At 41.8% G+C, this 27,365-nt stretch overlaps 1 protein-coding gene across 1 annotated transcript in view; it reads right to left on the bottom strand.

The window, feature by feature from the left end:
- Nucleotides 1–27,365, bottom strand: part of strn (striatin, calmodulin binding protein) — a 284,127-nt gene that overhangs the window by 32,227 nt on the left and 224,535 nt on the right. Inside the window, exons 8-15 of the mRNA XM_084321683.1 lie at nt 24,661–24,771; nt 21,414–21,557; nt 17,965–18,101; nt 17,565–17,740; nt 12,332–12,379; nt 10,992–11,113; nt 4,090–4,257; nt 2,262–2,402 (exon numbers count right to left, since the gene is read on the bottom strand). Coding sequence (XP_084177809.1) covers nt 2,262–2,402; nt 4,090–4,257; nt 10,992–11,113; nt 12,332–12,379; nt 17,565–17,740; nt 17,965–18,101; nt 21,414–21,557; nt 24,661–24,771 — 1,047 coding nt within the window. The remainder of the gene's footprint in view (nt 1–2,261; nt 2,403–4,089; nt 4,258–10,991; nt 11,114–12,331; nt 12,380–17,564; nt 17,741–17,964; nt 18,102–21,413; nt 21,558–24,660; nt 24,772–27,365) is intronic.

The raw sequence follows: 27,365 nt of genomic DNA, 5'->3' as shown, positions 1-27,365 counted from the left end.
GGCCAGTAGGTGGCGATAAGCGATATCTCAAATACCATAGTGGTACGAGCGGTCAGGACGACTGAGAAACTATAGGAATTGTCCATTGGTTCACCCAGCCCACGTGACCATTCCTAGCATTTCCATTGGCTATATTGACATACATAGATGATAAATAGATGAATGAATGAATGAATGAATGAATGAATGAATGAATGAATGAATGAATGAATGAATGAATGAATGAATGAAAACTTTATTTAACAGATTGCAGAATGGGTACAATACAGTTCGGCTCAATACACACAATTGTTAAGGGGATGCAGACCAGAGAAAGACGTTTGTCTTGTTTACATCAGGGTCCCCCATTTTCAATTCATAGATATAGCGGAGGATTAGATGCAGTCCAGAGGAAACAACCAATCTAGATATGTCACGATTCAATGCTTTACTTCTGCGCACTGGGCGACGGAGAGATACAATAAATAAATATGGCGAGTCCTTATCACAAACTATATATATACTAATTACAACAAGTCATTCATTAATTGCATTGTACTGTTCACGCGTGATGCCAACATCCTCAACTATCCGCAACATCCGAGCGCATCAGGTGCAGACCTCTTCTGTCGCGCGTCTAATTTGGCTTTTAACTGAAGCCGGGCACAAAACTAGACATGTTTAGCAAAACATTAAATATCTTTGCAACAGTTTGTGATAATGCCTCGCCTTATTTTGTTTTGGAATCGCGATATTGTGATCTCAAGGTCTCAACATTGACATTGTATTTCTCGAGAAATAAGCAGACGAAAAAAACGTCACTCGCCACTTAAATAAATCAAAAGCGTGTATTTAACAACCTCAAAAACTTTTGAAACACGGTTTATATTAACTTAATAAATAAACAAAAACGAAAAATCTACTTATGTAAACGAAAATGTCCAGTAGGCCTAACTAAATAACTGATACATCCCTATTACATATTACACGCAAGCAGCGTCTGATGGCCGAATCTGTCGCACTGTAGATATATACAGTACTGTTACATCCAGACATTTATGATATACATACAAATATACAGTACTGCTTAAGAGGCAGAGATCAATAAAATAAAATATATACATTTGAGGAATCGAGGGGGAAGAAACTACATGCTATTTCTGTCTGTCATTTCAGCACCAGGCGCTGTCCATCTTATTACCTGCATGTGCTTCAAGGCTACGGGCGCCTATTGCCATAGATAGAACAACAGTCTGAGCATGCGTAGTGAGCTGTGGCGTCATCGTTTATCTAGACTATGCGTTTACAGTGGCTACACGGATCCACTGAACCGATATTTTGGAAAATCTTCACTTTAAAATGCGTTTTCGAAAATCTCCGTTTATGTTTCTGAAAACACTGTTTACGTGTGGATGAAAGGCCCAAACGTGGAAGAAAATGTGCGTTTTGCAAAAGATTCAGATACGTGTGGACATGGCCTAAGGCCTACCTGACTATAATCCAGTCCTACATCTTAGTGAATCAGTTCCAGTCCCCAGCACCACCTGGTTGCAATCAGCACTCCAGTTCCCCAGCACCACCTGATCCCAATCTGCAATCAACCTCCACACTCTTTCATATGTCCCAGTTTGTGTTCCGTTCTGTCTCTCTGGCTTTTGGGGGCATTATTGTTGTTTTTAGAGCTGTGGCTTTTGGGGCATAATTGTATCTTTTGTGAGCTCTGGTTCTTTGTGCTATTTGTTATAGAAACATATCTTTTGTGGTACATATTATTGCACATTTCTGTAATCCAACCCTTTGTATGTTTGCTTGTCATTTGTCACCCAGCCTATGGTGATTCCTTTTCTCTGTATATTAACCTTTTGATTTCGCACACAGGGACAATTGAGGACATGAAGATACCCTGGGGTCTACATTTACATCACGTAGGTTACCTGCTGTTAAATATCCTAGCTTAGAGTGAGCACCACCCACTGTACTTTTCGGGGTGCTTCGTGCCCGTAAAGGGGGGGGGGGGGTGGGTTTTCTTTTCCTTTTTGTGTTTGATTTGGTGCCACTGGTAGTCCTCATTGATCTCTGTGTTGCCTTTTGTGTAAATAAATATTATTATTTTGCAAACTGTTTCCTGGTTTTGTGTCGCTGCATCCTCACCCATTACTGTATGTCTGTTGCCTTGTGTTGCGCCCCTCCACAGGGGTGCGTAACAGTGACTCATTAAACACAGGCCTACCTGACTATAACCAGTCCTACTTCTCTTAGTGACTCATTAACACCAGGCCTACCTGGCTCCACTGTGGACTCGAGACTGAGAACTTTCTGCTTGGTCTCCATGTTGAAGAGGCCGATGTGTCCACTGGTGAAGGAGGTGACCATGTGAGCGGGTTCACTGCAGACCAGATCTACTGACGAGGGCAGCCCCAGCTCTGAGGCAGAAGCACAGGGAGGACACATTTAGTTCAACTGTTTCAGAAAAACATGCAATTAATGATGAAGGCAAAGGCCAATACAGTGAACAACACTGGCCACCAGACAAAAGTTGGCCAGTTTCTTCACAAACTGGCTGCTTCCTGTCTCACAGATGTCATTGCTGCATCTCTCCTGATGCATTCGTTTATAAAAGTGATAAAAAAAAAAATATATCAATGATGTGCTATGTGGAACAATCCTGTAGAATTCCCACCAAATCCAACCTGGAGACACAAATCTATCAGAAGAGAGGCTGGAGACATTATCCTATTAAAACAGAGTCTGGAGACATTATCCCATTAAAACAGAGGCTGGATACATTATCCCATTAAAACAGAGGCTGGATACATTATCCCATTAAAACAGAGGCTGGAGACATTATCCCATTAAAACAGAGGCTGGAGACATTATCCCATTAAAACAGAGGCTGGATACATTATCCCATTAAAACAGAGGCTGGAGACATTATCCCATTAAAACAGAGGCTGGAGACATTATCCTATTAAAACAGAGGCTGGAGACATTATCCCATTAAAACAGAGGCTGGAGGCATTATCCTATTAAAACAGAGGCTGGAGGCCCAATTCTATCAGAATAGAGACTGGAAACAATTATATCAGAAAAAAGGGTGGAGAGTAGGGATGCTCGATATTGGCTTTTTTACCGATACCGATATTCAGATATTGTCCAACTCTTAATTTCCGATACCGATATCAACCGATATCAACCGATACCGATATATGCAGGGTTTCCCCGTCCAAAAAACTGAATAATTTCAGGTAACTAATAATTTCACTGGATATATATATAACAAATATTGTTATTGTTTTTTTTTGTTTTTAAACCGATACCGATATTTTCCGATATCACATTTTACTGCCGATATCGGCCGATAATATCGGTCGGCCGATAATATCGGACATCCCTAGTGGAGAGTGAGACACAATTCTATCAGAACAGAGGCTGAAGACACAATTCTATCAGAACAGAGGCTGGAGACACAATTCTATCAGAACAGAGGCTGGAGACACAATTCTATCAGAACAGAGGCTAGACCCCGCGGTGCAGGTCTTCACACTAAGACATTCAAATGTATTTCACAGCTGATACATGGGTCTATGTTCAAATTTGTCACAAATCCGCTTTAAAATCGGCTGGTGAAAGTCTGAAAAGTCTGAATTCACCATTCACTGTGGCCAACTCGACGAGCAAGTTAGTTCCCAACTATTGAAGGATTTGGGTGTTTTCACTGATTATCAAGCAGAGCATCAAGCAGAGCTCCAGCCTCTTCTGAGGCTGGAGGGGGAGCTAGCAAGGACCACGAGGAGATAGGCCGTTAGCGGGAAGCTAGGAGAGATAGCACCGGGACAGAGAGAGATGGAACTTCAGCTCTCTTATACCTCTAAAGACTTTCAATTAGTTGATTCTGTACAAGAACCTTAAACATCCTTCTTCTGATGACATTTATGTCCGGATGCATTAACAGGGGAGACCAGTGTTTCAGCCAGTAAGCGCGTGGGAGGACAGAATTCCACCGAACGAGGGCCTCAACAATAAATAAATAAACAACGCAGAGACTTCACGGAAGGGCAGATGAACCAATCAACAAAAGGCTGAAAACACTCGATTTCTATCACTATGTACCTTTGTCCTCAGTGAAGACGGCCAGGGCGGGGGACACGCTGTTGGCATCCCACAGTCTGACGGTACCGTCTCCCGAGCAGGACAGCAGTCGCTGGTGACCACTGCTGTAGACCAGGCCCCACACTGAGTCAGTGTGTCCACACAGGGCCCCGCGCAGGACAGAGGGATCTGCGCACACACACACACACATCTTTTATTACTAAAATATTTGCACTACATCTCTACCTCATCTTTGCATTTTGTACTTTCGTTTTGTACAGTGTTTATTTTGTATAGTGTTTGGTCTTTATTGTTTAACTTTTTTTACTGTATGAAGTAGGGCTGCAACGATTAGTCGACATAATCGACGACGTCGATTATAAAAAATCGTCGACGAGAAATTGTTGCGTCGATTAGTCATTAAAAAAAAAAATTAAAAAAAAAAACGTTATTTAATTTATTATTATTATTATTTTTTTTGTGCACTACCTATCTTTGTGAGAGTGGCTTCTCAGGGTTCCAGACAACATCATAACATGATGATCCCATAGCAAATTTTGGACATTGAAAACATTGTTCCCCTGCAGGAGATGATGATCAGACTAGACACACAATACATTACACACGCACTCCTCTCACTCACACACAGCGATCAGAGTAAGACACACATACACACTCCTCTCACTCACACACAGCGATCAGAGTAAGACACACACGCATACACACTCCTCTCACTCACACACAGCGATCAGAGTAAGACACACACACATTCACACTCCTCTCTCTCACACACAGCGATCAGAGTAAGACACACACACACATTCACACTCCTCTCACTCACACACAGCGATCAGAGTAAGACACACACACATACACAAATTACACAGTACACACCTCTCACTCACACAGCGATCAGAGTAAGACACACACACAAATTACACAGTACACACACTCCTCTCACTCACACAGCGATCAGAGTAAGACACACACACATACACACACACACGGACTCCTCTCACACACAGCAAACAAAAGTTATTTAAAGTACACTTCCACTTTAATTTGTATTATTTAATTTATTTATCTTGTTATGAGTGATTGCTGTATTGTTCTTCAAATACATTTTCATTTAAAGTGGCTTAAAGATCCAAATTCAAATGTTTCATGAGTCATTATTTTAATTTGCTATGGGATCATCATGTTATGATGTTGTTGTTTGGTCCTGACAAGAGTCTCAAAGTCTGGGGTGATGGTAGACAAGCAACTCTGAGGTCATGCTCAATGTCCAATCTGTTCCTCTGCTCTGTCTTCAGCTGGACCAGAGCTGAGAAGCCACTTTCACAAAGATAGGTAATTAAAAAAAAAAAAAAAAAAAAAAAAAAAAAATTATTTTATTTTTTTTGTTGTTGTTTACATTGGTTTTCGATTAGTCGACTAATCGAAAAAATAATCGGCAGATTAGTCGACTACCAAATTAGTCATTAGTTGCAGCCCTAGTATGAAGCACAATCTCAGGTGGCTCATACATAACCAAGCCTTTCACTGTAATGTACGTACATGTACCTTATATGTGACGAATAAAACAACACTTGAAACACACACAAAACAAGTCACTGGTCATCCAGGAATGATCATATTCCAAATAACAGAGACATGAGCTGGGATTCAAAACTGCTATTTCATGTAATTTTAACCGCTTATTAAACTCTTATTTTCTATTACTGACCACCAAAGAGAATTTTAACCCCAAAATTGTAATATACATAATTACCCCCCCCCCCCTCTCCCTTTGGTTTTTAAATCAATTCCAACAATGTCTTGCATATGGGTTCAGAACACATTCTGATTCTCACCTATAAAGATTGTTGTGTGATCTTGAAAGAACACGCCAACATTGTGAGAAATTTGCTTACAGTCAGAAAATAAGATAGCGGTTTCAGAAGAAAGCTATCTGGCTGCATGCTAGCCTAGCTTAGCACAATGAATGGAAGTGGACAGTACCGGTAACCTATCTTAAATTCTAGGAGGTGTTAAGTTGACGCAACGCCTAGGCTAACCGATGTTCCTTTAACCTCTTCCGCCCGTGCGGTCCGGGGGCGGACCGCAAATGACATCACGTCATAAATCAAGCTCTGCATACTGACAATTATAGTTTTAGTCAAACGTATTCAAGTATAAACATCATAACCATGTCACAACAGCAGTTATAATGTATATTATCATCAATATGTTAGTTTACCAATAGGTTAAAGTGTTATTAGATACATTTTAGTTTTAATTTTTGTGTTGTTTTGATCTCGAAAGTCGGCCATTTTGAAATATTGACCGTCAGTAATTGTAGTCATTTTGGGGCCATTTTGAAGAGGACGTCCATAGCTTTCAATGAGTGTTGGAATTTTTCAAAACGACACTTCCCAAAGGCTTCAAGCTAATTACTTCTGTATGAATTTTTTTAATATCTCTTATTACTCTGGATAATATACCACAAAACTGAACGGTATTGGCATATATTGGAGCACAGTTAGTTTGTCTGCCCTATTTTGAGCCTTTAGCAACAATCAGATTTGAAATCAATTTCAAAATGGCGGCACTCTGGCAGGAATGTACATACAGTAGATTTCATTATCTGTTCTTATGCACGCCTGGTAATACTAAATCCAAATTGACCTCGGGCATTTGAAAGATAAGATTTGGCACAATCCATAAATGTGCGAATTGGTTATAATAAGGTAATTTATAAGCCTGCTATTCTATATTCTATAATAATACTTCAAATTGCATTGGTCCGGATAGGAGAATTAAGTACTGTATCTACAAAACCTTCTGTTTAATCATCTTCCCTTTTCCTTATATTTTGATCACGTGATCTCAAGAAGGTACTAAATGAGCTCAGTGACAGTTTTTCATGTCTGGTCATAGCATGGTGTTATTCACTGTCAAAGATGCAAAGAAAAATCATAATTCATATTCTCCTTTGTTTCATCACAATTTAAGCAAGCCTAGTAATAGACACAATATGTCTGACATTGGGAATACATTCACTGAGGTCCATAGATGTCCCTAGATACCAAGAACATGCAAATGGACCTTGTAGAACTGGAGCAATATTCCATTTACTTAGGTATGTATTTTAGGCGGATTTACAGAAAATAGGGCTCCAGGCTTAACCATTTGGTTGCCGAAAACGTAGAACTACGTTTCTGTCGCCTGATCGTTGAGTGCCGGAAACATAGATCTACGTTTTTCTCACAGTATTTCTTTTATTCGCTATTGCAATTCATAATTCAGCGGGGCACCGTGAGCATACTGTTCTGCGTGTGTCTGAGCTGGCAGAGGGTCTTATACCGCCCTCTAACGCATTCAGCCATTATTGCACCCCGTTAGAAACGGGCTCGTTTATTTTCTCTACCGAGCTGCGGCGTGGGGGCGGGTCCTAAACACTCCGGCAAAACACACGCTTGTAGGGATGGTTTGGACTACTGACCCCGCCCGTCCGTTGAAGTGCAATGCCCAACAACGTCAGAGACAGGATCGCTGTGGATAACTGGAATGGCGATGAGATAATTGGATTCTTTTTTTTGCATTACATCAGAGACCAGGTAAGGACACTATATACCGGTATGAAAGCTTGCGTTGATCTGACATTTATTTCTACCACGATTGAAGCTATCTGTGTTTTATGTATGGCTGTTTGCCGTTGGGTTGCAGGAGGGGGGGTAGGGGGCGCGCCGGTCTAAACCACATTGCATGCGTGCACGAGGAAGGATAATAATAATGATCTAGCATTGATTTCAGGAAGATCCGATAATCAGGCGAAAAATGACAACGTGTTTATTGAATTACACAAAAACGCTGCTAATTCCCTGGAATTACTCAGAAGCAACCAAACTATATTCATATTCAAAACAGTATAAAACGGAAAAGTACAGATGAAAAAATAATATTTTTTTGCACGTTTACCAGAAGCAACTCACTGAGACTCGACGGCGTTATTAGACCCATAGCTATACTATAAAATATAGGTTTAGCTCTACAAACTACAACTACGTTTACATGGGGTTAATGGACGGCAAGGAAGGGGTCACTTCCCAGAAGGGGCGTGGCACATAAATTAATTAGACAGCAAATTATCACGTTATGAAAATTAACCCAAAATTAACTACAAAAAAAAAATTACTGTTTTTTTTCTCTCTCTCATTCATTCCATAAGAACGTAGAATACACATGTACAGATTTCTTTTTTATATGGTCCATTTGCATGTTCTTGGTATCTGATTCTAGGGACATATATGGATCTCAGGGAATGTATTCCCAGTGTCAGAAATACTGTGTCTGTTACTAGGCTTGATAAAATTGTAATGAACCAAATGAGAATATCGATAAAAAAATGTTTTATCTTTGACTGTGAATAACACCATGCTCAAATTGACCAGACCTGAAAAATCGAAGCAAATTAATAGATGGAAGATGATTAAACAGAAGGTTTTGTAGATACAGTACTGAATTCTGCCATCCGGACACATGCAATTTGAAATATGATTATAGAATATAGAATATCGGGCATAAAATGGTTATGCGATTAAAATGCGATTAATTAGATTAATTAATTACAAATCCTGTAATTAATTAGATTACTTTTTTTTATCGCCTGACAGCACTAGTTAAGATTATAATATATTTTCAGAAAATTTGCCTAAAAGTACATACCCAAGTAAATGGAAGATTGCTCCACTTCTACATGAAGTGAAGACGTGAAGAATTGCCACTGAGCTCATTCAGCATCAAGCATCAATTCAGCATTCTTGAGATCAAGTGTACCAAAATAAAGGGCAGATTATTGACAGGGGGAACCGTTTTTCCCCCCCATTTCCTACCTCTCAGCTTGAACTCAAAAACAGGCATCTGTTTGCAAGTAAACAAAGACGTGAGTAAACTATTTTTATTTCAGTGTGTTGAAACCTCTTTGATTCTTCCTGTTGTGGAAGAATGTTCACAATGTTTCCTTTCAAAAGAGACCAGACTCATGCATAATTACATTATGCTATAAGTGGTTCAAGAATAAATCGCAAATTACTTTGGGTAAGCAATCGTCAGGCGTTTTATGCAAAACTAGCCCCATTCTTGCACGATGGATAAGAGGTTAACCACTTAACTCTTTGGGCACCACGACCCTTCCCCATCTGTACTCAATGGCGCCAGCGTTATTGACCATTTTAGTGATGTTTGCAGACCCATCGTGTGTTCTGTATTATAGCTATGGAGACAATAGTATGGCTCATTTGACAGGCATTGTTTGCAGTCAATCACTGACTAATCAGTTAATTTCTACATACTGTAGTTTTTACACTATTACACGCTAAACATCGCCCCTTTCCAAAATAATCCAGTCTTTTTTCATAGATAGCGAGATATGACGCGTTATATGCAATATGCCCAAATGGTTCTGGTTGATCGCCTGAAACCCCAAATACTTAAAATACCAGCAGGAGACCTTACCTCAGTCAGAAAGTACTCCAAAATGAATAAATCCCAGTCGATCCCATGGCGATCACATTTACTCGTGTATATTGGGCATGTCTACCATACAGGAAAGAATAGCTCTGAGGCACCAAATCTTCCACCGATTGCTATGTTGTGACCCACTCCTAGGCGGAAAGAGCTGGAGGTAAACTCAGTACTGGCCCAGGCTGGAAGACAACTGATATCCCGAGTTCAAAAGGTAGGCGATACTGCCACCTGGTGATATTATATCGTCATTGCAATTCCAACGTAGGCAGATGAGCAAGAGAGACCTAGAGAGCTCCAGGCGAGTGTTTAGAACGGGAATCAAAGGAAAAAGATCAAAGGATCTAAAAACGAGATATTACGTTTTTGGCACTCAGTGCTTGGCGGCGAAACACAAGATATTAAGTTTTTGGCGCCCAATGAGTTAAGCATCGGGCAAAAATAGGGCTAGTTCTTATTTTTTTTGGACAATTGCATACCCAAAGTAATTTGTGATTTATTATACTTTATGCATGCATGAGTCTGGTCTCTTTTGAAATGTAACATTCTGAAGTTTCTGAGAGGTAGGAGCTGGATAACATAATGGTTCCATAGCCTGACGTCTTATGTAGTACAGGTCCAAAGTTAAAATGTATGTTTTACAAAGGTTTTTGTAATGTGTGTACCGGTAAAAATTCTGCATGATTATCCAAAATGGCCGTCCGCTCGTCAGAGGCTCTCATCCAAAAAATTTACTTCTTCGACTTCTTGTGTCACATTCCCCCACTCTCAGCGCTCGTCTGGGATAGCTTTTGGAGCAGACGCTCCTTGGCTACAACAGACGAGGGCAAAGTGCTGCGATGTGCGCGCAAGGATGTGACAGCCTGCCGTCTGTGCTTAAGAGGTTCAGAACATATTTACTGTAACAGCTAACAGTTATAGTTATTATTGTCATGCACTTGTCCTAATAAACTAACCTACACTGTAGCACTCAACACTTTGATGAACATTGTTACTCAGCTGATAGAGTTGTGCCCGTCCTGATGGCTTGTCGTACAGAACTTGTAAGTCGCTTTGGATAAAAGCGTCAGCTAAATGACTAAATGTAAATGTAAATGTATAGTATCTCTAAATAGTAAAAACATTTGTTTAAAAAAAGACAGTTTGTGACATTTAGTACCCGACTGCCAAGGTGTTAAAAATGCAGCCAAACTTTAGATTGGATGTTCTATGCTTTTCTCTGCTCTGAGACTTGAGGTTTAACTAGATTCAAATAAACATATCCTCTTCAAATATGTTCAATGTATGACACATCATTTGAAAGCTTCAATTCTGTACTTTCATAATCTGTAAGAAATCGGAAAAAAATTACAGAGGGAGACTTGTGCCACGAACTGCTGGGCTCGGTCACATGTGCAGAAAGGAGACGTCGCAGTTACCGTAGGAGTCGTAGGGGTCGATGTTGGGGTTGGGAGTGTTCCAGCTCTGGATGGTCCCGTCAACCCCTCCACTGAAGCACTGGTCCCCTGTGCTGCTCATCACCACACACAGCACAGCTCCCCTGTGGGCACAGCACCAGCATGTCAGCACAGGTGAGCACAGGGCTTCATGTCTATATATGGATATATTGTTCATAATACAATACATCTCCACTTTTGGTAGAAAACCCATTATGTAAGTTATGGAAGAGTGCAAAATATCTTTATGTCTATTTAACCGCAACACTTTTACAAGAACCCTGATATATAACACAATCATAATGCCTTAACAAGAGCTTCGTAACATGACACATTCAAGCTTCATAACAGCCACATGACACATTGAAGCTTCATAACAGCTACATGACACATGGAAGCTTCATAACAGCTACATGACACATTTAAGCTTCATAACAGCCACATGACACATTCAAGCTTCATAACAGCCACATGACACATTCAAGCTTCATAACAGCTACATGACACATTCAAGCTTCATAACAGCTACATGACACATTCAAGCTTCATAACCGCTACATGACACATTCAAGCTTCATAACAGCCACATGACACATTCAAGCTTCATAACAGCTACATGACACATAGAAGCTTCATAACAGCCACATGACACATTGAAGCTTCATAACAGCTACATGACACATTCAAGCTTCATAACAGCCACATGACGCATTCAAGCTTCATAACAGCTACATGACACATGGACGCTTCATAACAGCTACATGACACATTCAAGCTTCATAACAGCTACATGACACATTCAAGCTTCATAACAGCCACATGACACATTCAAGCTTCATAACAGCTACATGACACATTCAAGCTTCATAACAGCTACATGACACATTCAAGCTTCATAACAGCCACATGACGCATTCAAGCTTCATAACAGCCACATGACGCATTCAAGCTTCATAACAGCCACATGACACATTCAAGCTTCATAACAGCCACATGACACATTCAAGCTTGATAACGGCTACATGACACATTGAAGCTTGATAACAGCTACATGACACATTCAAGCTTCATAACAGCTACATGACACATTCAAGCTTGATAACAGCTACATGACACATTCAAGCTTGATAATGGCTACATGACACATTGAAGCTTGATAACAGCTACATGACACATTTACTGATTGGATGAGAATGAATGAGCCATACATCCGTTATAAAGCTCTTGTTAAGGCATTATATGCGTTATATCTATAAATTATAGAGCGTTGCTGAATCAACATTCAAATGGAAACCTTTTTGTATGTTAAAAGGGGGCTTTACCTGTGGGCTCTGAATGTGTAGATGGGCTCCACGTCTAGAGAGGCGCTCCTGCAGGAAAGACGAGGCTAGTTAGAGTTCAGGTGCGTTCATCCCTGTTCTGTGGTACAGCTGTATCTACTGACGCAGCCTCAGAGACCACTGACATGTTGACGCGGCCTCAGAGACCACTGACATGTTGACGCGGCCTCAGAGACCACTGACATGTTGACGCGGCCTCAGAGACCACTGACATGTTGACGCGGCCTCAGAGACCACTGACATGTTGACGCGGCCTCAGAGACCACTGACATGTTGACGCGGCCTCAGAGACCACTGACATGTTGACGCGGCCTCAGAGACCACTGACATGTTGACACAGCCTCAGAGACCACTGGCATGTTGACTCTGCCTCAGAGACCACTGACATGTTCACCAGGAACCTTACAAGTCTGCTTTGAAATGTACAACCAACCAACTACGTACAATGTTCTATAAGATCATGGGAATTGAAAACCGTCCTCATCTGAACACTTAAAACAAACTAATTTGGTTTATTCAGAAAAGCAGTTTAGTTTCTTCAGAAGAGAGAAGGTCTAGAGTGCTCAGAAGGTCAAATAAGTGTAATGAAGGGTTCTTAAGAAGGCTGTTTCTGCCATTACATGTAGCCCAGTTCTGTTTTCATTCGCACATCTATTGTCTATATTTTTGTGAATTTCACTATAAAATAGCCTTCTCAACAACGGCCTTTAACCTCTTAAGCCCTAGCTCAGAACATTCTGTAAATGGAAGATTGCTCCACTTCTACAAAGCCATTTGCATGTTCTTGGTATCTGGGGACATCTATGAACCTCGGGGAATGTATTCCCAGTGTCAGAAACATTGTGTCTGTTACTTTGCTTGAGTTTATTGTAATGAACCAAAGGAGAATATAAATTATTATACTTTTTTTTATTTATTTTTTATCTTTGACGGTGAATAACACCACGCTAACATTGACCAGAGACGTGGAAAATTCAGCACCTTCTTGAGATCAAGTGTACAAAAAAATCTAAGCAAATGAATAAAGGGCATATGATTTACAGGGTTTTTTGTAGATACAGTACTGAATTTTGCCATCCGGACACATGCAATTTTAAATATGAATATATTAGAATATAGAATATCTGGCCTATAAATTACTTTATTATGGCCAAGTCATACATCTATGGATCAGGCCAAATCTCCTCTTTCCAATGGCAGAGTTCAGTCTGGATTTAGTACCACCGTAACAGGGCAGCAAAGAAGTGAATTAAATCGACTGTACGTACAGTAACTTTTTTGTAATAAAAAATGCTCCGCCATTTGTCACCAGATTGAGACGTGTTTTTTTTCTAGACGTTCACAGAAAGGTAAAGAAACAAACTATGTTCTATTTTATGGCAATAACGTTTGTTCGACCCATGAGACATAATCACGGAAAATAACATTAGAAAATCATTTCACGGTAGACGGCTCCAAGTTTGACAGGGGCTGGCGTAGTTTTATGAAATTCGAAAGCCAATCGAAGGCCCTGGGTCTCTTCTTTCATAGGACTACAAACATGTCTGACGGCGTCATTTCCTTGCGTCAATATTCGCCGGTTTCTGACTCAATGCGCTGAGATTTCTATAAATAACACTTAAAATCATTGGTAAACAAACGTAGTGCTGAAAATATACACTTTGACTGCTGTTTTGACAGGGTTAGGGTCTTTACATTTGAAAATAAAATGCTACATTAATTAATACGGACTGTATTAAGAGGTTAAAGGCCCTGTGATCATAAAATAACTAAATATAATATGGGTTAAAGGCCCTGTGATCATAAATTACTAAAGCAAATTGAATGTCGCCAGAGGTCGCTGTGGGCGTATGGCCGTTTGTGCCAGCGCTGTAATGCAATGGGGGTATATGCCGGTGTTTGTAGTGCTAAAACAATATTAAATATTATAGCTATGGATCTAATAACAAAGTCGATTGTCAGTGAGTTTCTTCCGGTCAACATGCAAAAAACAGATAATTTCTTCATCCATACATTTCCGTTTTATACCGTGGTGAATATGAGTATAGTTTTAGAGTGATCCTGTGTAATCACAGGAAACTCAGACACAAACAGCACTTTACTGCATTTCATTATAAATCGTGCCATTTCTCAGCTGATTATTGAATCAATCTGAAATCAACGCTAGATTATGGGTATTGTTTCATCATGCATGCACGAAAGGGTGGGGGGATCGTTTTTCTATGCTTCGAGCGCCACCAACGGCATACATTACACAGTACATTACAGACACACGCTGCGATCGCGGAAAAAAAAATATCGGATCAACGCAAGATTGATAACATATAGTCCTTACCTTGTCTCTGATGTACTGCAAAAAGAATAATCCAATTATCTGATCGCCATTCCAAATATCCACAGCGATCCTGTGTCCAACGTTAATCAGCATTGCACATGAACGGGTGGGCGGGGACCCTTGTCGATGCCATCCCTATAAGCGCTTGTTTTGCCGGAGTGTTTAGAACCCGCCCCCACGCCGCAGCTCGGCTGAGAAAACAAACCACATAGTTTCAAATGGAGTGCAATAGCGGCCGCAAGGCGCTAAGCGGCGGTATCGGACTGTTGCGGTCTCAGACAGAGTGCCACACAGTCCTACAGCATAGCAGGATGAATTATGAATGGAAATAGCGAATAAAATAAATAACGATCCAATAACGAGTTTACTCGTTGTTGGCAGAATTTGATTGGCAGGCTATAACGAGTTAACTCGTTTTTGGCTGCCATTGTGTTAACACATCCCACGCCGGAAAAACGGCTTACGACGTGTTTCAAGTTCATGCGAATTCTGCCAATCCACGGTGTACGACGTTATTATATGCAGTAATATATATAAATATACCAACTGTCCGTCTGCAACACTACTATCACCAACATCTAAGAAGGGAGATCCCCCCTTGAATGGCCCTTCTAAGGTTTCTCTCCTCCACACTGCCTGTGGAGCTTTTTTCCCTATTGTTAGGTTTTAGTGAGTTTTTCCTTACCTTCGCGTGGGGTATGTCTGGGAATGCTTGCATTCTTTCATTTATTTGCATTCATCTAAAAATGTTTGGACCTTATGGTGTTCTTGTTCTGTTCTTGACTTATTGTTATGTTTTCTTCTTGACTTGTTTAAAGAAGACCTGTACGGCCCATGGGGACATTAACGTGTGTTGTCGGGCCCTATAAATAAATTTGATTTGATTTGATTTGATTTATTGAGATCATATTAACTTTTTTCGCCATGTTAGACATAATTCCCCTCACGGACCCTGGTCTGATGCAGTGGGAGCATGCACAACTCTGCAACGCTTCAATACTGCCGCCTGGTGGATGATCGGCAAGTTGCCAAACCGGAAATGGACGAGTCGATCTCGGTGCGTCTGTGAAATGCGTCCGGCACTCGCATATTGTTGCGGGACTGTATACACACGTCCGTGTGTAGCGATCGCTGCCATAACGCAATAATCTATACGATTTGGCCGTTTATTATGATTATACAAACCGGAAATGGATTTAGGAGATCGCCGTCAAATAAGTGGGATCTTTTTCCTCCAGTCTCATCGTCGAAAGGTAAGAGGACGCTGACGTTACTTTCAGCCTGTTTGTTTATTATTATCAATGCAAACTGCTCTGATCAATATATCACCCATACTACATAAAGCATTTACTGACGATCACGGAATTATAAACGACCCCCCCCCATTCATCCGCGCATGATCAGTCATAACGTTTAGGATCATGTACAGTTGAAATTTTTAATATAGCGTGTATCGCCAACAAACAGCATTTGATAATCTATATATGCGTTTATGCCTATATCTCACGTTCTAGGAATTACTGCAGAAAACGATAAAAACATATTTATATTCTAGACGGTATTTTTTAGGGATGCCCCGATCACGTTTTTTGCCACCGATACCGATCACCGATCGTCGTGAGCCATATCGGCCGATACCGATTGTTTTTGATTAAAATAAATTAAAATGTATTTTATATAATTTTTATTTTTATTTTTTTATAAAATATATATATTATATAATTAGACTTGTACTTGTATTATCTGCGAGACATCGCCACCACGCAACAAGCTCCACTGTCTGTGTGTACTCTAGTAGCCTCCAGCTACGGCCAGGATTCTCCGGAGCTGCAGCTGGACCTATACTCGAGTAGCCTTGAGCTACGGCCAGGATTCTCCGGCGCTGCACCTGGACCCTATTGGTATAACGTTACTTAACTGTGCTCAGCAAGCCCTCAGCTCGAATACGCATCGAATCAGTGTTATAAGACATTGATATCAGGAGCTATCTGTAGCTACTGCTAGCCGGATATATAACGTTAATACAACGCCTCAGTGAATTATTTAGTTCAATGGGACATTTCGTTTTGAACAGTGAACTAACTTGCGCTAACGTGAGCTAACAGCTAACAGCTAACAGGTATCATACACATCTCTACTATACTTGCTGGAGCGTTTGTTGATGTCAGGAGCTATCGGTAGCTGGCCGGCTAGATACCGTTCGGTTAGACAATGCCTCATCATGTATTAAACTAAAAGTGAATAGTTGACTGGGTCATTTTGTAACGGTAGCTAAGCTAACGTTAGCTCAGGGAGACGCCGTCCTCCCGTGTCCCGTCTCACTAGACTACTAGACCCGTGTTTACATGCATGCGGGAGGGGCTGGAGGGATGAGCAGACGCCGCACCACCCGGTGTCTGAGACAGAACTCAGCGACAGCGAGTGAGATCGGGTTTGACGATCAGCGAAAATAAAGCATTATCACCGATCACCGATCGCATATTTATACTGATTATCGGCCAATAACGATCGGTGGCCGATCGATCGGGGCATCCCTAGTATTTTTGTATGAATCTATGAATGAAAAAGTAAAACGTTCCTACATCCTGAACGATAGATAATCGATGTTGAATGGGCCATAGTAATGTCAATTTAGCAATACAATTAAAAAAGTTATAGCCCTGCAAAGAAGGTGAACATCTCCATAGGCTTACAGTGCTGGCAGAGAGTGGTATAAGATGCTCAAATTGCGTGGCAGGGAATGTGTTAATGGGAATGTGGGTGGTTTGAGCTATAGACGTGACTGCACTATTTTACTCTGTCTATTCTATTTTACTCTTATCATTATGTGTTGATATTATTATTATTATCCTCATGGTTCCTCGTGGAGGTCCGTCTCACTTCTTGGCAGGAGCAGTCTTCTGCAGGTTCCACATCTTGAGCGTGTGGTCCTCCGAGGCCGTGACCAGGACGGGCTCCGTGGGGTGGAAGGCCAGGCCCCGTATGCCGTCAAAGTGGCTCCGCAGGGTGAACTTGGGGTTCCAGGTCTTCCTCAGGGCGTCCTTGTTGTTGCCAATCTGACAAGGGGAACATGGAGATTGTTATTTTGTATCAAATGCTAGCGGTGTTGTTTATGCAGAAAACTTTAAGTTTTTAATTGCTTGATAGAAAACGCTTGGGATAAAAGACTGCCTTGTATAAATTCTGTGATATTGTTATTATTATTCCTCCCCCATGCTGCTATGACACCGGACTTTCCCCATGGGGATTAATAAAGGAACACTTCCCCATCTCTACTCACGTCGTAGGCGAGGCCATCCGCCTCGTTGGCCACAGTGAGGCCTGCCAGCTCACCCAGGCCCAGCTCGCTCTCCATGGCCTCCTCAGGGCCCAGGATGAAGGCCTTCCCCGAGGTGGGCGGGAAGGTCAGAGCCTCCACTGGGAAGGACAAGAAACACCACGGTCACTGACTGCAAATCCTGAGCAGTAAGAGAATCACCAGAGGCCCCGTGATACCATATCATCAAGATACTTAACTCAATGGATGTCAGACCCTAGGATAGTCAGGTTAACTCGCCAACCGTTCAGCGCCAGACCAGAGTATAGTTGGGTTTTCATCGTTATTTCTTTTATTAGATATTTCTATTCATTTCAGGCACACAGACCTCGGGTTACCACAGAGAATCATCCTGAGATTGCCAAAGTCCAATATCGGCCGCATCCTGCTGGGTGGCAGTATGGAGCACCCTTTGAAACCTTGTATCTTACTCTGTGTTACGTTCAAATCCCTCTGGGCGCAGTTTTCTGGGTCAGGCGAGTCGAGCCGTTCGCCCGATCGGATTGAGAAGCATCAAATGCCCCCGATGCATGTATTGTGGTGGATTATGTTGGCGACACAATGGACACCAATACTTGGAATCGCGATCAGACAATTGGAATATTCTTTTTGGGGTACCTCCTAGTGAAGGTAAGGACTATATGACATCAAACCTGCTTTGATCCAACCATGATTTCACATCGATCGCAACGTGTGTAACGTTACTCCACAACGTATGCCGTTGGTGATGATCAAAGCATCACAAAACGACCCCCCCGCATTTCATGCATTCTTGATGAAACATAATACCTATTATATACATTTGATTTGGAAAGAGTAGCGTGTCCAGGCGAGAAACGCCAACGCTTTTAGTGAAATTCACATATTGCTGCATATCGCCGTTTTCTGGAATTAACCAGGATCACTCTAAAACTATACTTATATTCACCACGGTATAACACGCGAACGTATGGATGAAAAAATGCATTCTTTTTCACATATTGAACGATAGATAGTTGATGTCAAATGGGCCATAGTATTGTATCCATAGCTATAATATAGATATAGAATATAGATATAGCCTTACAAACACTGCCACTTATTCCTATCTCTTAGAGCGTTGGCGTGGTAGGAAAAAAAGATGCTCAAGTCCGTGGCGTCCAAAGAGTTAAAGGTGCACCCCATCCCCCAAAAAAGTATTGATTAATGAATTTATCAGTTAAAAAATGTTAGCCGCTAACTATAACTCCAATGTAATAAAAAAGGTCAACCAACGAACTCGATTCTTGTACCGGATCTCCTCTCTGGTAAACAAGAATACCCTGAAGACTCTGGCAGGAGCACTCATTCAAGGGTACTACGACTATGCTTGCACCTCATGGTACCAAGCACCTCAAAGGCACTAAAAACTAAATTACAAACATCTCAAAACAAACTGGTCAGACTACTGCTTGACCTGACTCCTAAAACCCACCTCACCCCTGCCCACTTTGACAACCTAGGATGGCTTAGAGTAGACGACAGAGTACAGCAACTTGCAATGGGCCTGGTCTACAAGATACATTACACGACCAAGGTACCCATGTACATGTCAAAATACTTCCCAAAGGTCAGTGAATACCACGATCACAACACCAGAGGGAGCTCCACAAATCATGTTAAACCCAGATTCGGCTCAAACAAGGGACTAATTATGCCACATCAATGTGGAACGCCCTACCCAAAGCTGTAACGGAATGTGAATCAATACCCACTTTCAAAAACACTCTCAAAGAACACCTACAGGAGACTGCAATTCGAAACTGGCCCCTGCAAATGTCCTAACCCAACCCCCTCCAATGTATAGTAAATAACCAAGTATGGCTTTGTCAATATTCCAATGTACAGTGTGCAGTGTGCAGTGTGTGTGTCCCCCCCCACCCACCCAACCCCACCCCACCTACCCAACCTCCTCCAATGTACAGTTTCTACGTCAAATGTACTCTCTTTTCTGGACTCTTTTTGTATCACAAACATTACTGTATTTGCAAATCTGGTATGTCATAAATGTATAGATGTAGCAGTACTGTCTATCTATGTCGTGTGTGTCATATATATTATGATGAATTGAAAATGGGGGACCCTGATGTAAACAAGATGAAAGTCTTTCTCTGGTCTGCATCGTATTGAGCTGTACCCATTCTGCAATCTGTTAATAAAGTTTTCAATCAATCAATCAATAAATCAACGTTCTAACGTGACTCCGCGGCACCAGTTCCATTAGTGAGGAAAGGAGCTGAGTCGATCCGACCACCCTGGACCACTTTCCCCGAAATGGGACTGAAAAGCAACGTTTTTGACTTTTTTTTTGTCAAAAATTCTTTTTTTTATGCCGGGGGGGGGGGGGGGGGGGGGGGGGGGGGGGGGTATATTGACGAGGCTTGACAACAGAGGTTCAAAGATAACTTCACATTTATTGGCTATTCGTTTCTTTATATCGCTTTATCCATCGGGCTGCTCGAGGTTCCAACTCTGTGTTGACAATGACATCCTGGTGTGACATCATCAACTACGGCAACTTAGGACGCTCAAACCTCAAACTTAAACCTAATACATCACACTCTCTTGCTCTCGCTCTCTCTACGTTCAATTATTTAAAGTAGCCAAACGTTACACTATAAATACTAACTGGATAGTTGATGATAAACATTTAATTTCATTATCTGAAATATTCTAAAATCATTAAGTCTGCTATAAGCCATTATCCCTTTGTGTGTGATTATTATTTGATTATTATACAGTAGTGTGTATATATAAAGTGTGTCTGTGTTTTTGGCTAAAATGGATAGAAAACACAGTACTGTGCAAAAGTCTTAGGCACCCAAGAGTTTTTATATAAATTGTCTTACAGTAGTTTTAATATTTTTGTTATTCATTATATTTTTTTTTTATTAGTAGACTACTCTTAGTAAATTCTTTTAAACTTTTAATTGAATTATTTTTGCATCTTCATGGTCATATGTTGCAGGGACTATTATAATAATCATATTGGCGTGACTGTAGGCATCACAGGGTTAAATTAAGACTGTTTTAAGTGCTTTAGAGGAAATGTCAAAATATTGCGATATATATCGTGTATCGTGATATAGCCAAAAAATATTGCGACATCATTTAGAGGCCATATCGCCCAGCCCTACGTGGAATGAACCCGATTGGATAATTACATGCTGGTGCTCTAGTGCGCCATCTAGTGGCTGAATGTTATATATAGCACCTTTAAGTCATGATACAATAGTGACATTCATCATCATCCATTACTAGGCAGTCTACTAATACCTCCGAGGTCTACAGACCAGATGAATAACACCTGAATAAAGCAGCACACCAGAGGCACTGAATAATGAGGTGAAACAAAAGGCAGTTCAGTCTGAACGTGGCAGGAAACTCTCTAGTACCTTCGTCTGTCCGGTTGGCGTCGTGCTCGGTGAGCCGGGCCGTGGTGTTGGGCCGGGCCGGCGGCGAGGAGGGCTGCATGTGGGACATGTCCTCAGCGTCTCTCAGGTTAGCCAGCATGTCCTGCAGCTTGGACCGGTTGGGCCCTACAGGTGCAACAACAGCCACGTGAGCAGAGTTTCAGTAGGTACAGATGATAAGAACGACAGGGGGAGGGCAATAATAAATGGGGGGGGGGTATTCAGAGGGGGCAAAAAAAGGTTTAAAATAGCAGATTATTTGACAGAATGCAGTGGAGAGAAAGAAAAACACAAAGGAAGCCAGCGATACGGAACAGAATATCTGAAGGAATGCCTTCATGAGGAGAAAGAGACGCATTAAAGAGAAAGAGGACAATTAAAATGAAAGAAAGAAAATATATGAATACATTTGAATAAATTAAGCTGCAGGAGGAACAGAAAACAGTCCCTGGAACTGAAATGACAGACAAGAAGTTCATGAGAAGGGATGAGCGAGGGGGCAGATATATCAAGTGTTCCTTTATATACGAGAAGGGATGAGCGAGGGGGCAGATATATCAAGTGTTCCTTTATATACGAGAAGGGATGAGCGAGGGGGCAGATATATCAAGTGTTCCTTTATATACGAGAAGGGATGAGCGAGGGGGCAGATATATCAAGTGTTCCTTTATATACGAGAAGGGATGAGCGAGGGGGCAGATATATCAAGTGTTCCTTTATATATGAGAAGGGATGAGGCAAATATATCAAGTGTTCCTTTATATACGCGAAGGGATGAGGGAGGGAGCAGATATATCAAGTGTTCCTTTATATACGAGAAGGGATGAGGGAGGGGCAGATATACCAAGTGTTCTTTTATATACGAGAAGGGATCAGGGAGGGTGCGGACGTGTGAGAATGGATGATGGAGGCTGCGGATGTGTGAAGGGATGATGGAGGGGGCAGACGTGTGTGAAGGGATGATGGAGGTTGCGGATGTGTGAGAAGGGATGATAGAGGGAGCGGACGGACGTGTGAGAAGGGATGATGGAGGCTGCGGACGTGTGAGAAGGGATGATGGAGGGGGCAGATGTGTGAGAAGGGATGATGGAGGGGCAGATGTGTGAAAGGGATGGAGAGAGCGGACGTGTGAGAAGGGATGATGGAGGGGGCAGATGTGTGAGAAGGGATGATGGAGGGGGCAGATGTGTGAGAAGGGATGATTGAGGGGCAGATGTGTGAAAAGGAATGATGGAGGGAGCGGACGTGTGAAAAGGGATGATGGAGGGGGCGTGTCTTCAGGAGCTGAGGCAGCAGGCAGGCTGGATGGAGGGCTGGTTGCAGCAGGATTCAGGCTCTTGTGTTCCTACTAAACAATGACTGAAGTGATTATAATGTAGAGTGCAATCCACCCACATGCATGAAGCAGGGGTATTATAATCACTTATGTTTATGTGTGTGTGTGTGTGTGTGTGTGTGTGTGTGTGTGTGTGTGTGTGTGTGTGTGTGTGTGTGTGTGTGTGTGTGTGCGTGCGTGCGTGCGTGGATATCGGTCCACAAATGAAGATAATTTGCACACTATTCATCTGATTTGGCTGATATGTTCCTGGCGTGTTAGTTCCTGTACAAAGTTCTACAGGGATAAATTAATGTGAAAATCAACAACCTCACATCCTCCTGACGACATCAACACCCCCACCTCACACACACACACCAAAGTGATGAACCACGGATTAAAGCGACAATGTGAATTTCTGGCGCCTGCTGGCCACAAGCGGTACTGTCTGTGTTTTCAATACCTTTCCCCCCGAGCGTTTCTTTGCTCTGTTGCTACCGTGTACTTTTCCTTTTTAACATGCAGACTTTCTGAAAAGCTAATTCTTGGTTTCTTGGTGGTCAAGGTGGCTGCATATCTGTTTTCCAAAAGATACACCGAGTTCTGTGCACAAGAAACTAGCGCTGGAGCAGAGACAGTGAAGTGCCGGTGGTCTCAGTTCTCTCTGGACACGCTCCAGAATGTGGTTAATGAACATAAAAAATACACATTGTCGCTTTAAGTGTGAAGAACAAAAACAGAATTGCGCTGGAATCCGTAGAGGAATAAATCAAAGTGAGAAAGCAGCCTGTGAGAGGAGATGTTATGAAGGGCAGTCGGGTTAGAGCTGGAGATCTAATGAAGCCTCCAAGCAAAGTGTTCTAAGTGCTATCAGCTCTCAATCTGAAGAGGGCTGTTATTCTGAGTGCAACATTATTCACTTAGTGTTTTCATAAACAGAGTCATTGCAAAAGGTTTTAAAAGCAATCAACCCACGGCAAGATTGTTATTCACTGAAGCACAAACGTGGATGATAGCGATATCGATGCCACACTGCTTACACTGATGTCCATACGTAGTACTACATGCAAGAAGGTCTATTGCTGTTGGGTCTTCTCTGCGTATGAGATACTGCTGTCATTGTACCGTGTCTGTCTTATTTTGCGTCAGATGACATCAAAGACTAATTCCATTGTGTTTGGCAGACACAAGTGTGTCTTCATCTGCCTTTCTGATAATGGGGATGGGGGAATCATTACGTTTTAATTCTCTGTGCAGTTGGAGACCAACACTGGTAATAAATACTATCAGATATAATGGCACTGGCAATAAATACTATCAGATATAATGGCACTGGAAATAAATCATATCAGATATAATGGAACTGGTAATAAATACTATCAGATATAATGGCACTGGTAATAAATACTATCAGATACGTGGATGGGATGGTGATGTAAAACCAAGGAGACATTTACACAGAGGACGAAAACATGCAACACAGACACATCGAGCATCACATGAAACACCACCGTGAGACAAAATGTGGACAAAACGCTGCCGTCCATTGCATCTCCAAATGGGTAAACGTTTCAGGAATTAATTAAAACCAAGTAAACTTTCAATTAAAATAGAAACATTAAAATCACCAAAATTGGAGATACAAGGTTTTCACCAGACAGGAGTGATAAGCAAACACACACACACACAGCAGACAGACACACATGTGATATGACAGGCGGAGTTGAGGACAGAGCTATGGCGTGGAGTGGAGGGCATAAGAGGAAGGAACACAGCTAGAGTAGAAGATGAAGAAGAGAATGAAGAAGATGTTTGCTCTTGATTCAAGTGTTTTTTCTCTGCTGAGAATGTGTCAGACTCAGGCTGTAGAGAAGAGGAGAGGCAGGCAGCGATGCCTTGGAGAGACCGACTTACTCTTAACCCCCTTTTTCCCCTTGCGCTCCTTTCTGTACTGCTCCTTGAGTTTGGTTAACAGGCCCTGGTCCACATCCCAGGCCTCAGAGACGGGACCCTGCTCGTCCTTGTCTAAACAGGGGGAACAAAACCAGACCGAGAGGCTGTTGAGGAACTGCCCAGGTCAAGGAGGCCCCATGGAGGGGCCAGGCAAGGTTGGAGGGTTCTCCTGGAGGTCTCTCTGACCCAGATCACCTCAGACAGGGTGGAGCGCTCTCCTGGCGGTCTCTCTGACCCAGATCACCTCAGGAGCTCCTTCTTGGACCCGTGAGATCTTCTGGCGGTTTGACTCTTGCCTTATGAACTCTCCCTGCACTGCTGAATCGACTGGATGACGGAGTCCAGAGTCTAGTCCAACAGTCCAGGAAGAGCCCTTCTACAATGCATGTAGCCCGAGGTTAACTGAAGTTAAGAACCTGTTGAAACCAGGACTAAGTGGGCCCTTCCCCTTGGGCTAAGTAGGGTTTCACACTGGAGAATTCTGAAGTGGGCTAACCCTTACTTTAGCCAAGAGCAAGCTAGGCCTGCTTTGGAGTAGTCTTAGCCCTGACATTGCAGGGGTTAATAATATTATTGGGTCTTTACAGTATGTATTGTGTATTTTTATACCTTTTTAAAAACAAGTGTTTAATACAAATGAACAACAGAACAAACAAGTGTTTCTGTAAATGTCTCCTTTAAACTACACAGTTGTGTCCTTTATTTGCTCTGGGGAATCTTGTAATTCACCTGTTCTGTACCTTTATTTTGTACTGAAATTCTTACAACAATCGATGTCGGCCAATAACACTAGAACATTTCTGCTACAGTAGGTGAATGAAGATTACGTTTGTCTCTGTAATGTGATGGATGGTCACAGAACACAGAACACATTATTACAGTCGTATCTTATATTTCACTTTAGTAGATCTCGTCAAAACTCAGTGGTCTTACCTCTATCTAAGCAAGGTCACCTACAAATAAACTAGCGAAAATAAAATGGGGGACCCTGATGTAAATAAGACGAAAGTCTTTCTCTGGTCTGCATCCCCTTAACAATTGTGTGTATTGAGCTGTACTGTATTGTACCCATTCTGCAATCTGTTAATACAATTTTCAATCAATCAATCAATCAATCAATCAAGACCGCTGCCATCCCTGTCGTCTGCTGTCAGAACTAATTTCCAGGAAAATGGACAACCAAGTACAATCTTATCTCAAAAGGTGGGGGAAATCAGATGACACTGGTCCCGGGTTAAGAGCATACAGTGTGGAGAGCACTTCCGTGAAGCAGAAGAGCGCAGAGAGAGTACTGTAGTTGGTGTTTGAGATTAACGGTGAGCTTCAATGACTCCTGAAGGTGACTCTGGCTGTGGGCCACTCAGGTACTCAGATACTCAAGCCATCTCTCGTTTTTTGTTGTTGTCTTTTTCATCTTTCTCAAGGCGTGAGTGTAGAGGGAGCAGGGGGGACTTGATGCCAGCTGGGGTGTTCATTCATCTGACTGGATCCATGGATTCTCAATACAGATTCAAGGGGGAAAATAATCAAATTAATAATCCAATTATGGGGTGTCCACGAGTCACAGTATCAAAGACTTGATCATCGATTACGAGGACATGTTTAATTTAACACCCCACCCCCCCTCTTGTCCAAATACAAGAGAACACCTCAACCTCACATCAAGACCCGTTGTGTCTGACTTAGGTTCAAGGAACGACTCACGGCACCACGGTCAGAGGAATCGGGTGGATACCCTAGAGCGTGGACACAAAGAGAGAGGACAGGAGGGACAGACCGGGTGGGACAGACCGGGCTATGGGGACTGGAGACACACAATGAGAGAGACCACACAACTATGAGGTTACTAAACAGAGAAATTCAAAAAACATTATGATTTCATGACAACAGCAGCATGATATGAATGACAAGCGAGAGAGAGGATTAAACCGTCAGTTCAGGAGAAGGAAAGGACACAGATAAGTTGATGGCATTGAAACAGGCATATCTCTAGGGACTAGGCGGGCAATGACACCACATGAATGATGCGTTACAATAACTGTGCAAAATTACAACCCAAAAAAATTATAGAATATGAAATTTACATTTATTCTGGTAATACTAATGCATGAAAAACCAATGGAAATGTGAGGCGGTTTGTCAGGTTACTTTCAAAATGCGATCTGTAAACGCTTAAAAAATAAATCCATACCTAAATCCACTGAAATGCACAAGGTCATTAACATAATCCGAGTAGTTACTTTTATATAAAATAATGAATTCAAGATATGAAGCATTATCATTATTCAATCATTTCTGGGAAGTCCAGGGCCAGCCATGTTCTTCTCCTGGTAGATCATGAAAAGTGCCAATCCTAAAAAAGGTCTTCCAAAGCTCCTGTATCATTGAACCAGAATGAAGATGTCACTGAGGAAATAGAGGCCTTGCAGGGAATGTTTGTGTCGTTTTCATTCTTCCACCATGGCTGCCTGTAACCATTGGCAACCACGTTTGGAAGAAAATGTCTAATTTCCGTGCAGTGACCAGAGTTGGTAAAACATTGGAAAATGATGATAATTTACAGTTCCACTGAGACTTGCTTACAAGATTCAGTAATAAGACACCAATTATTACAACTTTGTTGATACGTTTCTCATATATCAACACACAGCAACCGTTGTCTCTTC

This window comes from Notolepis coatsorum (assembly GCF_963971535.1).
Source record: "Notolepis coatsorum genome assembly, chromosome: 9".
Lineage (NCBI taxonomy): Eukaryota > Metazoa > Chordata > Actinopteri > Aulopiformes > Paralepididae > Notolepis > Notolepis coatsorum.
Note: the sequence above shows the minus strand (reverse complement) of the source record. Positions and strands in the feature narration are given on the sequence as shown.